Source organism: Geotrypetes seraphini, chromosome 2 (genome assembly GCF_902459505.1).
Source record: "Geotrypetes seraphini chromosome 2, aGeoSer1.1, whole genome shotgun sequence".
Classification (NCBI taxonomy): domain Eukaryota; kingdom Metazoa; phylum Chordata; class Amphibia; order Gymnophiona; family Dermophiidae; genus Geotrypetes; species Geotrypetes seraphini.
Genome location: NC_047085.1, coordinates 446,011,406 through 446,025,492, shown reverse-complemented (window position 1 = coordinate 446,025,492; position 14,087 = coordinate 446,011,406). Strand labels below are relative to the sequence as shown.

Genomic DNA, 14,087 nt, shown 5'->3' with positions numbered 1-14,087 from the left:
CCCCGCCAAAGTCCCACCCGTCCCCGTGAGGAAACCCACCCGTCCCGGCGAGGAATCCCTCCGTCCCCACCCGTCTCCACGAGGAATCCCCTCCGTCCCCATAAACTACAGAAATAGTTATTTCATTTAATTATGCTACTGAATTAAAGGCTCTGGTAGAAACCCATTTACAAATAAGCAAAAAGACTTTATTAATTTGGAAATATTAATTGGGAAGAATACATACTTTGTAAACGGGTTTCTACCAGAGCCTCTAATGTTTATAAATTTTTATCAACACAACTAATATACTACTTTATCCTAAAGCAAAAAAAAAAGAAATATAATTTTTTTCCTACCTTTGTTGCCTGGTTTCTGCTTTCCTCATGTTCTCATTCAATTCTTTCCATCCTCTGTCTCTCTTCTCTCTGCGTCTTCCATTTGCTCTGTTACTGTGCCTCTCCCTTTCTCCCCCCTTCCAAATTGGTCTGGCACCCATCTTCTTCCCTCTGCTCCCCCCATAGTCTGGCATCTCTGTCTTCTTCCCTGCCAATGTCTTCTCCCCACTCTCTCTTCCCCATTTCCTTTCAGGGTCCTTCTACCCCCCCCCCCCCCATTTTCCCAATGTCCTGTCACCGTCCTTCCCCCCCCTCTATCTTCCCCATGTGCTTTCAGTGTCCTTCTCCCCCCCTCTTCTTCCCCATGTGCTTTCAGTGTCTTTCTCCCCCCTCTGTCTTCCCCATGTCCTTTCAGCTTCCTTTCCCCCCCGTCTTCCCCATGTTCTTTCAGCGTCCTTCTCCACCCCTTTGTCTTCCCCATGTGCTTTCAGCGTCCTTCTCCCCCCTTTGTCTTCCCCATGTCCTTACAGCGCCCTTCTCCCCCCTCAGTTTTACCTTAAGTGTCTTTTCCTCTCCACTCCACCTTTCCTCCCTTTTTCCCTCCCTGCCCCTTACCTTTGTGGTGCTTCCCCGCCCGACTGACAACAGAACAAGCCCAGTCCAACAAACCTCCCTGCCCTGTAGCCGCGAATCTAAATTACCTTCTTACAGCAGCTGGAGTATTGAAGCTGCTGTAAGAAAGTAATTTAGATTCGCGGCTACAGGGCAGGGAGGTTTGTCGGACCGGGCCTGTTGTCGGTTGGTTGGGTGAAGCGCCACAAAGGTAAGGGGACCTGGCCGGCTGTGCTGCACCCGGGGCGGACTGCCCTCCCCGCCCCCCCCCCCTTGGTACGCCACTGCCTTTTCCCTACCTGCCCTGCCGCAGCACACAGCCGACCGGAAGTCTTCCCGATGTCAGCACTGACGTCCGAGGGAGGGAGGGCTTTGCTTAAGCCCTCCCTCCGACGTCAGAGCTGACATCGGGAAGACTTCCGTTCAGCTGTGTGCTGCGGCAGGGCAGGTAGGGAGAAGACGAGCCTCATGGCTGAGTACATCCAGCCCCGCAGGAACCCCGCAACCCTCGGAGGCGTCCCCACGGGATCCCTGCGACCCTAGGGGGCGTCCCCACGGGATCCCCATGACCTGAAGGGGGAACCCGTGGGATTCCCGTCATCCCCGTTCCCGTGCAGCTCTCTAGTTGGAAGCTGCTCACAGAGAACCTCTAGTCGGAGGTATGAGATGATTTCTGCCTCAGACAAGTCTGACAAAGGGAAATTGACTTGTTTCTTCACACTGCTGTCCAGTCTCCCCGAGGGTGTGGACCCTCAGACCCCCACCAGAGCCCACATGATGGGATAGGGGGGAGAGGGGTGGAGAAATACAGTTGGCCCCAATCCTGGTACAAAACTGCATGTGCTCAAGCCCGCTGTGGACGAAACCTGGGGCGAACCTACTCCCAAAGGGACGGTCCCTGAGCCTCCGGACTGTTAATGCAGGCTGGTCCCAGAGGAATCATGAAAAGCCTGTGCCTGCAGGCTACAGGTCTCTACCCTGAAAGTCTGTATCTTCTCACAGCCAGAGATGTCTCGAGGAAGCCGAAAGCACAGTTACTTACCGTAACAGGTGTTATCCAGGGACAGCAGGCATATATTCTCACATGTGGGTGACGTCATCTACGGAGCCCCAGCGTGGACAGCTTTTCAAGCAAACTTGATTGAAGTTTCAAGTTTGCTATGCTGCACCACGCATGTGCATGCCTTCTTGTCCTCTAGAGGGCGCATCCCCACCTCGTGGTCCTCAGTTCCATAGCCAGCAAAGAAGCCATCCCCGGGGAGGAGGGCGGGTTGTGAGAATATATGCCTGCTGTCCCTGGATAACACCTGTTACGGTAAGTAACTGTGCTTTATCCCAGGACAAGCAGGCATGATATTCTCACATGTGGGTGACCTCCAAGCCAACCAAAAAAGGGCAGGTGGGAGGATGGCAATTTAGGAAAACAGGTTACGCAAAACCGACTGGCCAAACCGGCCGTCGCTTCTGGACAACGTATCCAGACAGTAGTGGGCGGTGAAAGTATGAACCGAAGACCAAGTGGCAGCCTTGCAGATGTCCTCCACCAGAGTAGACCGGAGGAAAGCAACAGAAGCTGCCATCGCTCGGACCTTATGTCCCGTGACCCGACCATGCAACTCGAGACCAGCCTGAGCGTAGCAAAAGGAAATACAAGCAGCCAACCAGTTGGACAAGGTGCGCTTGGAAACAGGACGTCCCAATCGATTAGGATCAAAGGACAAAAATAATTGAGGAACCTTCCGATGAGACTCGGTGCGTTGAAGATAAAAAGCAAACGCCCTCTTACAGTCAAGCGTATGAAGTGCCGCCTCCCCCGGGTGAGAGTGGGGCTTCGGAAAAAACACCGGAAGAACAATGGACTGATTGAGGTGGAAATCAGACACAACCTTAGGTAAAAATTTAGGATGGGTGCGAAGAACCACCTTGTCATGATGGAACACAGTAAAGGGCGGGTCCGCAACCAAAGCCTGCAGTTCGCTAATCCGCCGAGCGGACGTGAGCGCAAGCAAAAAGATCACCTTCCAAGTGAGAAACTTAAGATGAGATTTGTCAATAGGCTCGAAAGGAGGTTTCATCAGTTGAGCCAAAACCACATTAAGATCCCAAACTACAGGAGGAGGTTTCAAAGGAGGATTAACATTCACTAGACCCTTCATGAAACGAACCACCAGAGGATGAAGAGAGAGAGACCGACCCTCGAGATGCCGATGGAAAGCAGCAATCGCACTGAGATGCACCCTAATGGAAGTCGTCTTCAGCCCAGACCTGGACAAATGCAACAAATATTCCAGAACCGAAGACACCGGAACCGAACTCGGATCCAGATGGTTCGAGGAACACCAGGAAGAAAATCTGGTCCACTTCTGAGAGTAACAAAGCCTAGTCGAGACCTTGCGCGAGGCTTCCAGAACCTCCCTCACAGACTGAGAAACCTGTGAAGTCATGGGGAAAGGAACCAAGCCGTCAGATGTAAAGACTGAAGATTGGGATGCAACAGCGAACCCCGACTCTGAGACAGCAGAGAGGGAAAAACAGGCAGAAGCAGAGGCTCCCTGACACTGAGTTGAAGGAGCAAGGAGAACCAGTGCTGACGAGGCCAACGAGGCGCAATGAGAATCATCGTGGCTCTGGACGACTTGAGATGAACCAGCGTCCTCAAGATCAGAGGAAAAGGAGGAAACGCATAAAGGAACCTCCCCCCCCCCAGTTGAGAAGAAAGGCATCTGCCTCGAGACAGTCCGGTGCGTACATCCGAGAACAATAGAGGGGCAGTTTGTGAGTCTCCGGGGAGGCAAACAGATCCACCTGAGGAGTCCCCCAGCGGTCGAAGACCTCGCGCAGAACTCGGGAGTTTAGCGACCACTCGTGTGGCTGGAGAAGACGACTGAGTTTGTCGGCCAGACAATTCTTCTCTCCTTGAATGTAAACCGCCCGCAGGAAGATGTTCTGGGAGACCGCCCATTCCCAAAGGCGCAGGGCTTCCCGGCACAGAGCCCAAGAGCCCGTTCCCCCTTGTTTGTTCACATAATACATGGCCACCTGGTTGTCCGTCTGCACGAGAACTACCTGATCGTGCAGCAGGTGGCAGAACGCTCGAGCAGCCAGGAAAATGGCACGAAGTTCTAAAACATTGATGTGACAACTCCGGTCCTCTGCCGACCATAGACCTTGAGTCCGTAGACCGTCCAGATGAGCTCCCCACGCGTACTCCGAAGAGTCCGTGGTCAGGACCTTGCGATGCGGAGGAACAAGAAAGAGCAAACCCCCGGAAAGATTGGAAGAGTTGGTCCACCAACGGAGCGAGCGTCTCAAGGAAGGAGTCACAGTTATAGGGGAGGAGACAGGGTCCCGATCCTGACGCCACTGGGAGGCCAAGGTCCACTGAGGAAGCCTCAGGTGCAAATGGGCGAACGGAGTGACATGGACCGTTGACGCCATGTGGCCCAGCAGTACCATCAGGCGCTGCGCCGAAACTGAGGGTAGCAGCGAAACCTGTCGACTTAAGTGAAGCAGGGCCTCCAACCGTGGCGGGGGGAGGAATGAACGAAGGCGAATCGTGTCCAGCACGGCCCCGATAAACTGAAGGGATTGAGCCGGGCACAACTGAGACTTGGGGAAGTTCACTTCGAACCCCAGACGTTGAAGGAAGATGATAGTCTGACGGGTCGCTGAAATAACCCCTTCCTTGGAGGACGCCTTGATCAACCAATCGTCCAGGTAGGGGAAGACCTGCAGCCCCCGAGATCTCAGGGCTGCCGCGACCACCACCATACACTTCGTGAAGACTCGAGGGGACGAAGCCAGCCCAAAGGGGAGGACCCGATACTGGAGGTGCAACCCCCCCACCTGAAACCTGAGGAACTTGCGGAAGGCGGAATGCACCGGAACATGAGTATATGCCTCCTTCAGGTCCAGTGAGCACATCCAGTCCCCCGATTCCAACAGAGGGCACAGGCCTGGAAGGGACAACATACGGAACTTCTCCCGGACAAGGAACTTGTTGAGCCTCCGGAGGTCCAGAATGGGGCGCAAGTCCCCAGTCTTCTTCGGGACCAAAAAGTAACGGGAGTAAAACCCCCGTCCCCTTTGGTCGGGGGGGCACTGGCTCCACCACCCGGAGACTCAACAAGGACCTGGCTTCTGACAGGAGAAGAGGAAGCTGGTCTCGACAGCCAAGAGAAGTCCCCGGCGGATGTTCTGGCGGCAAGGCTAAGAAGTTTAGCGATTAACCCTCGGAGATGATCCGGAGCACCCAAGCGTCCGACGTGATCTCGGCCCAGGCTGGAAGAAAGGTCTGCAATCGACCCCCGATAGGAAGGGGATCCTTCGACAGTGCGGAGGGGGCCCGCCCCCAACCGCGCATCACGTCAAAAAGACGGAGTCGGCTTAGACGCCCCTTGTGCCTGAGGCTTTGGTTGGGACGCTCTGCCCTGCTGAGGGGGACGCCGGGGCGGAGGCCTCAAGAAAGCCGGCGTAGACTTCTGCGGGTATCGCCGCGGAGGTCTAAACGGCTTCTGCGGCGGGGCCCGGGGTTTAGGACGGACCAATGAGGCGATAGAGCGCTCATGTTCCAACAAGCGTTTGGTCGCCGCCTCCAAGGACTCATCGAACAACTCGGAGCCCACACATGGAAGATTGGCCAGATGTTCTTGCAAGTTCTGGTCCATATCCAGGGTACGAAGCCACGCGAGACGGCGCATCGCCACCGCAAAGGCGGATACACGAGAGGCCAACTCAAACGCGTCGTAAACTGTGTGAAAAAGGTAGAGACGCAGCTGGGACAAATTGGCCATAAAGGTACCAAAATCCCCCTTATGGGAATCCAGCAGGACCCCATAATACCTGGGCAACGCCTTCACCATCTGCCTTAAATAGGATGAGAAGGTGAATGCGTAATTAAGGACCCTGGCAGCCATCATGGAGTTGGAATAGAGGCAACGACCAAACTTGTCCAGGGTCCGACCCTCCTGCCCGGGGGGGGGACCGCCGCAGAGACCCTAGACGGCTGGGACTTCTTCAACGCCGACTCCACCAGCAACGACTGGTGGGACAGCTGCGCTTTATCGAAGCCCTTGCAAGTGACTGTGCGATACTTAGACTCCATCTTTGATGGAACTGCTGTGACTGTAAGAGGGGAGTCCAAGTTCCTCAGGAAGGTCTGGTGGAGAACCTTGTTGAGAGGCAGCCGAGGAGTCTCTCTAGGGGGAGAGGGCAAATCCTGCTCCTCCAAAAATTCCTTCGTGTAATGCGAACCTGACGCCAGATCAAGGTCCAAAGCCCTCCCCATATCAAGCACAAATCTCGAAAAGGAGGAGGGCTTCGAAGGCGGAGAGGGAGATCAAGAAATCCTCGTCGCCAAGAAGGAAGGGGAAGCCTCACGGGAGTAACGAGGTTCCTTACCCGTGCCAGACCCCGAACCCCAAGAAGCTGCACCAAGCGACCTCGACGGGGTCGGGGACCGCCCACGCCACGAGGAACCCCTGCGGGAAGTCCCCGGGGTATGGGGCACCGAGGCACGTCCCTTCCGTCTCAGCGAAGAATCCCTCGAGCGTTTAACCTCGGAGGAGCGGAAAAGCCTCGGATTATCGAGGCGGAGCTCCGAGACACGTAGCGTCTCAGCCCCAGTCGGCGAGGAGCAACCGTGCCTCCGAGGAGACCCGCGGAAACACTTGGGCTTCCTCGGCCGGCGCTTCGCCCAAGGCCGACCCGAGGGCGAGGAGCCCCGGGAGGACCTCGACGAGGAAGAGGTGGAAGAGATCCTCCGAACTCTCCGCACCTTGTCCCGAGGCCGCACACTCCGATCCGGTTGGTCGACCGAGGTCGAGGGCAAGGTCGGGGTCGAGGCCGGAGCCACCCCGGGGGCCAAAGTCGAGGGCACCGAGACCGAGGCCGCCGAAGCAGGCAGCAGGTGCGCTAAGGCGCCGGACAGCTCCGAGGCAATGAGGGCACGGAGCAAGTCCTGAAACACCGGGACCCCCATCATGGCCGGTAGATCCGGGGCCGGTGGGTGCTCCCTTGAGGGCGACCTCGGTCTCGAGTATTCCCTCGGGGCACCCGACTTCGATGCTCGGGGCGGGACCGAGGACGACCCACCCGCCCCCGTCGAGGATCCCGAGGATGGCTTCTTCGAAGTCGGAGCTGAGGAAGGAAGAGAGGACTTACCCCCTGTCGACTTCGAGGTTGAGGACGCCGGCTTCGAGGAAGCAGAATGCCTCGGCGAGGCCGAGGTCAAGGCCGGGGCCGAAGCCGAGGCCGACGTCGAGGCCCACTCCACGGGGTCGACAGCAAAGAGCTCCGCCATTCTGGCACGACGGCGGCGGAGAGCTCTAGGCTGAAAAGTCGAGCACCTTGGGACAGGAATCGGTGGGGTGCTCGGGACCCAGGCAAAGTAAGCACCACCGGTGGGGATCGGTGAGAGAGAGTAGCCGATCGCACCGGGTGCACTTTTTAAAGCCCGTCAAAGGACGGGACATGAAACCGAAAAACGGCCGGGAACGGAATGAGGTCCCGCGGCCGCGGCTACCGGGAGCCCCCGGAGCCGAACGAAAATCTGTGTTTTTTTTTGGGTTTTTTTTCGACGAGAAACGAACACACGAATAAAATAATAAAGAAAACAAGCACAGCGACCGAGAAAAACAACTCAGACGCGGTGTCAGAAGGCACAAAAAAGAGAGCACAATTTCCACAGGGCTTCTGGCGCCGCGGAAAAAACTGAACTGAGGACCACGAGGTGGGGATGCGCCCTCTAGAGGACAAGAAGGCATGCACATGCGTGGTGCAGCATAGCAAACTTGAAACTTCAATCAAGTTTGCTTGAAAAGCTGTCCGCGCTGGGGCTCCGTAGATGACGTCACCCACATGTGAGAATATCATGCCTACTTGTCCTGGGATAATACTTCTGCAGCACTAAAAACCCTCGCTTATGGGAATCTCCCCCCCCCCCCAAAAAAAAAAGAAAAGAAATGCGAGCAGAACAGAGAAGCTTCTACAACTTTGCTGTAGAGAGTAAGACTGATGCAATGAAAAACAGCCCAGATGAGGAAGAGCAGCAGAATATATAAATTAGGCTCTCTACAGACTTCGCAGTAAAGGAGGGTAAATACCTGTTGGTCAAGACTGATACTCTTGTTGCACTAGAATTTAGATTTCCTCATGCCCAAACTACTGGGCAAGAATGAAATCTACAGACTGAAATAAAATAAAATAAATATAGACTTTGGTGGTAAGACTGACTTAATTTAGTAAATAAACAAGAATTTTCTAGACCAATTGGCCCATCCAGTCTGCCCATTTATTCCTATCCACAGTACAATAAATTACAGGGCTTGTAGACTCATTCCTTATTCTGAATACATGAAAAAAAAGAAAAGACAAAACAGTTCAGTTCATTTTATTACAATCTGTACCACACACAATGATGAAAATTGTGACAACTGATAAAGTGTCATATTTAAAATGTCAACTGAATCAAACTGAGGTGGTGGGTTGTCATTCAGTTGACAACTGAATGACAACCCACTGACCCGCTTGCGGAAGTATATTTCCAACAGACACTTACGAACACAGTTTTTCATCTGTTCAGGAGTGTTCCTGCAAGGTTTCTCTTCAATTTTCATGCTTTATGTGCTTTACCCAAATCACATCTGGAATAATGACAAATCCTCCAAAATGAAGTGCCTTCCAACTCATTGGAGAAGCAGGAGAAAGCCAAAAGCCAGGTGGGAGGTACCACAAATGGAAAACTAAGTGCTATTTCCAGATCTAGCACAATGAAAGGTAAAGACAGCATAGGCATCTAATTCTTAGTAAAAAAAATACTACTCAAATATGTTTTTTTTGATTTACAACAAGTTCTTGTAGTGCAATAAATGTAACTGTGCTTGCGTACTGAAGGACCTTTTTTCATTACTGGCTGGGAGATTCCTGGATAGATTATTTTTCTTCAAAGATTCCAATAGGCTTTTAATTCTGCCACTGGCACCTGTCCGTTTTTTCTTCTTGCCCTGGTTTGCATTCTGAAACACAGATGGTAGTAGCAGTGCTGCCAGGCCCCAGGGCTGAGCACTTCCTATTGAGGGATGCCCCATATTTTCCTGCTGTAATATCCAAGAACTGTCTCTGGCTAGGGCTACAAACCTCTCCAGCTGGGCATGATTAACATTCTTGCTTATGTTGAGGGTCTGTTCTAAGGGATTCTGGATATATAATGGATAAACCTCAGGCTTATTTTGCTCCTTACCCTAAGAAAAGGGGAAAAACAATTTGTAAATTATGGTATCTATTTAACAAACACACACAAAAAAGGTGAAATGCTTATCTAATCTATGAATCGCACTTATCCAGTTCAGGTTCAAGGCAATTTACAGGGTAAGATATAGGGAAAGTTTCATTACATTGTAGAGGAAGGATACATTGTTGCAAGATGCTGTCTATAGAGTGCACTTAGGTGATTTAAGCCTGGAAGGAAGCTAAGGTGCATTTGCTATCTTACCTTAGTATGGCTTGGCTTATATTTTTCAGTGATAATAGGTTGGTGTTGAAGAGCAATCAAATACAGACTGTTATTTTCCCAGTCCTGAAGGGGACTGCAATCTTGTCCTATTTCATTCAAAGATGAAACCGTGTCTGTATCCCCAAAGGACTATGAAGAAGATACTTTTCGCATTTGCCATTCAAATTTGGAACCATAAATAGTGTGAATAGTGAAGATTTTTATATTGCATCTTATTCACAAATTTGGTTACATGTTCAGCAAAGGTACAGTTTGAGATTTTGACTTTTGTTTTCAGAGCTCCTAAGGATATGGCCCTAAACATTTCCAGAAGTTTCTCAGCAGTTACCATATACACTTGAATATAAACCGAGGCAACCTTTTTTCCCCAAAAAAAGAGGAATAAAGGTTGATTGCATCTTGCTTAAGTGGATGGAAGCGGAGGCTCTTGACTATTCTCTTTGGCGTAGTCACAAGATTACGTTGCTTTCTTGGGAGCGGAGAGGTGTTCAAGATATTTCTTCCTTGCCTGGACGGGCCTTCCAACGAATTTGGGAGCCTTTTTGGTCTACATTATCTCCAGTGGCTCGTAGCCACCTTTTGAACTGCTAGGGTATTATTCTTTTATTTACCTCACTTTGTTCAGCATCAGTGACAGGGGGAGGGTGGGGGGATGGGTTGGGTTGGTAGGGTGGGTTTGATGGTTTTTGTATACAATTTTGAGCTACTTTGTTGTTCTTTGTTCTTGATTTTGATTGTATTTGCTCAATAAAATATATTTAATGATGTTGATTGAATATAAACCGAGGGGTTTACATTCAAATGCCCTGCCCAGATCTGCACCCAGCTCCATTCCTTCCTGCCCAGCTCTGCACGCTGTCTGCCCTGCTGGGCTCTGTCCCTTTCTGCCCTTCTAGGCTCTGCACCCTGCCCCTCCTCCCTCCCAATGCCTTGCAGGCTTCCACCAGGTCCCTCCTGCCTCCTGTCCCAGCTAACTCTAATAAGTCTCACATACCTGATTAGTAAATATGGTACCTATAAAATCTCTGTTGGTCCAGCATTGAACCAGGGCAGGAGTGGTCTTCCTACGCTCCTGCCCCATGCAGAGCCGCTATCTGGCTGCCACGAGTTCCTGCAGCAACCGAGAGACTGTGGGAACTCACAAGGTTGCTGCGAGAACTCACGGCAGCCATTCAGATAGTGTCTCTGCATGTGGCAGCAGGGTAGGAAGATCGTTCCCGCCCCAGTTCACCGCTGGAACACCAAGAATTTTAAAGGTACCATATTTACAAATCGGCGAGGTGGGAGGAAGGTAAGAATTGTAAGAGTCGGCCAGGAAAAGAGGTGGGAGGAATCCCTTCCATCTCATCCCACTGCTGAACCACCAGGTCTTATGGCAGGTCCAGTGGATGCCTGCAACAAATCGGGGGGGGGGGGGGGGGTGGAACAGGTGGGTGCTGACCTGAATATAAACCAAAACCCCCATTTTTGGCCAATATCTTTGGACCAAAAATCTCAGTTTATATTCGAGTATATATGGTATTCTTGAGATCATCTACTAGGACAGAAACATAGAAATATGATGGCAGATAAAGGCCAAATAGTCCATCCAGTCTGTCCATCTATAGCATCCACTATCTCCTCCTCTCCCTAAGAAATCCCACATGCCTATCCCATGCTTTCTTGAATTCAGACACAGTCTTAGTCTCTATCATTTCTCCGAGACCCTAAAAGAGTGGAGATCACCTTATCCAAATATCCCTTCTTCCTTAGGTGAGTCCTTTAAAGAGCCAAGCTGTAAGACAAAAGGGACCCGGACTGAACATTTGAATGGGACCCTGAGACAGAAGATCGGGTGATAGGGGCAGTGGGAGATGAGAAGATGAGCCTCCGCCCATTCCATAAGGAAGGTTTCCAGTGCCACTAGATGACTATTGGTGCCCCCCTGACGATTGACATAGGCTACAGCTGTGGCATAGTCTGAGAGAACTCGAACTGACTTGCCCTCCAGTAAGGAATGGAATTCCAACAATGCTAGCCAAATGGCTTTGGTCTCCAGGACACTGATCAACCAGGACACCTCCAATGGCGACCAGTTGCTCTGAGCCGAGCGACCGAGACATTGAGCTCCCCAACCAAGGAGAAGTGTCCATGAGAAGCACTGTCCACTGGGGCTGATCTAGGCTCACTCCCTGAATCAGACTGGATGACTGTAACCACCAGTGCAGGCTGCAACGAACTAACACACTATAGTGGAGAGAGTCCAGATTGCGAACTTGCAGCGACCATTGCTGAAGAAGCACTTACTGAAGAGGGTGCATTTGAGCCCGAATCAACCTGACCACTTCCAGAGAGGTTGCCATTGACCCCCAAGATCTGCAGAAAGTCCTGCACCCGAGGGCAGCGACAAGCCATCTAGGAGCAAATCTGTGACTGCAATTTGCACACCCTGGCTTATGGAAGAAATACTATTCCTAAATTGGTGTCGAACAGAATGCTGAGATACTCCAAGCACTGAGACGGAGTCAAACAGCCCTTAAACAGGTTGACCACCCAGCACAGGGACTGCAGAAACTTGACAACCCGAGTTGTAACCTGGGAGCTCTCCTGAAACGACTTTGCACAAATCAACCAGTCATCCAGATAGGGGTATACCAAAATGCCCTCCTTGCACAAGGCCGCTGCTGCCACAACTCTCATAATTTTGGTGAAAGTCCACAGCGCCGTGGCCAGACCAAAGGGAAACACACAAAGCTGATAATGCTCTCCAAAGATCGCAAAGCGAAGGAATCATTGATGGGAGGCCCCAGTGGGAACATGTAGGTAGGCCTCCATCAGGTTAAGAGAAGTCAGAAATTCCCCAGGCTCGACTGCCAGAATTATGGATTTTAGGGTTTCCAAACGTAAAGTGGAAATCTGCAAAGCCCTGTTCATACCTTTGAGATCCAAAATGGGCCGAAAAGACCCCTCTTTCTTGGGCACCACGAAGTAAATGGAGTACCTGCCGGTGCAAATCTCCCGAGGAGACACTGGGACTACCCCTTTGAGGTCCAGCAACCTGAGCAGTGTCTGGCAAAAAGCCCTCTTCTTCCAAATCGCCTGACAAGGAGAGGAAATGATTTGGTAAAGGTCAGGAAAACTCCAGAGCGTAACCGTCCTGAATCACTTCCAGGACCCACTGATCCATGGTGATCTCAGCCCACCCCCAGTAAAATTCCTGCAACCAGGCTCTGACCACAACCGGGGGAAGGACCCGCAATAAGACACCCCCCAACCCGACAGCCCCCCCAAAAGGACAGCATGCATTGAAAGAAACGTCCTCTGGAAGGAAAAGAGGTTGCACCCCAGCCAGGCCAGTACCTCCGAAAATCACGCAAACACTCCTGGGCAGAACCACCTCATAAAGCTTGGCGAGGTCGGTCCTCTGGTAACCGAAGTACTTTAGAGTCACTCAAAGCCTGAATCATCTTATCAAACTCCTCCCTAAAAAGAAAGGAGCCCCGAAAGGAAAACTTTCTGAGCTTAGCTTTAGATTCCGCATCCGCTGACCAACCCCAAAGCCACAGGAAACGATAACTACTCCAAGAGCCATAGACTTGACCAAGATGCACAAAAGATCATACAAGGCATCAGAGAGATAAGAAGCTCCCAGCTCAATCTTAGCCACTTCCTGATCCACTAAGGACCAGTCAGCTAACTCGCAGTCAAGAACTTGCTCAGACCACCGGAAACAAGCCTGGGTTGCCAGACTGCTACAAATAACTGCCTGGACAGCCAGGGAAGCCACATCAAAACTCTGTTTAAGCAAGCCTCCATTTTACCATCCTGAGAGTCTCGCAGGGTTGAACCACCTTCAACTGACACGGTATGTCTGCGCACGATAGCTGAGACCACTGCTTCAACCACAGGAGACTTAAAAGTATCTCTATCGCCATCAGGGATGGGGTAGAGTCTTGCCATGGACCGTACCATGCGAAAAGGTGCATCCGGAACTTTCCACTGAGTATGCACTACATCCCAAATATACTGATGCAAAGGGAAAGAGCGGGATGCTGACTGTATCCCTCTCAGGAGAGGGTCCACAACATGAGGGGGGTCCTTAGCTTCCTCTTCAAAGTGAAAAACCGAAGATATCTGAAGAATGAGCTCCAAGACCCCCCTGCACTGAAGCAGGACCCCCAGCCGCCTGTAAATAAGCCTTGCACATGGCCAACACCAAATCAGGGGGAAAGAAATCCCTGGCGGCAACACAGCATTCATGATAGGAGCAGAAGACACATGTAAGACCTGTTCCTGTCTTTCCAAGATACTATTAAAGAATTGGCTAAAACACCTTAGAGGGTTTTTTCATTTTCCTGTCTTTCCAAGACAGGAGGAAGGTCGCCTGAGGCCTTGGGCAAATTAGGCAAACTTCCTGCCAAAACTGAGGAAAGGACCATTGATAAACTGTCACCAGAAAACATGTGACACCGAAGCCAGAGCCAACCCCGCTGCAACAGATAAACTTCCAGCTCCAGCTGTAGTGGAAAGGGAATCCCCAGCCTCCTTGGCGGTCCACAACACCGAATCCAACATACTGCCGGTAGCTGAGGAAATCCTGGCGTGAGTGGCAGGGGAAGACCAGGGCTCACTGATGAGCCATGTGCACGGAGAATGGGTCTCCCTCA

The 14,087-nt window shown here is 51.6% G+C and overlaps 1 protein-coding gene across 1 annotated transcript in view; it reads right to left on the bottom strand.

Annotated features, from left to right (window-relative positions):
* Window positions 1-8,304: 8,304 nt before the first annotated feature.
* Window positions 8,305-14,087, bottom strand: part of MTPAP (mitochondrial poly(A) polymerase) — a 73,748-nt gene continuing 67,965 nt past the window's right edge. Inside the window, exon 9 of the mRNA XM_033931450.1 lies at window positions 8,305-9,169. Within this exon, the coding sequence (XP_033787341.1) occupies window positions 8,771-9,169 (399 nt within the window). The 3' untranslated portion in view covers window positions 8,305-8,770. The remainder of the gene's footprint in view (window positions 9,170-14,087) is intronic.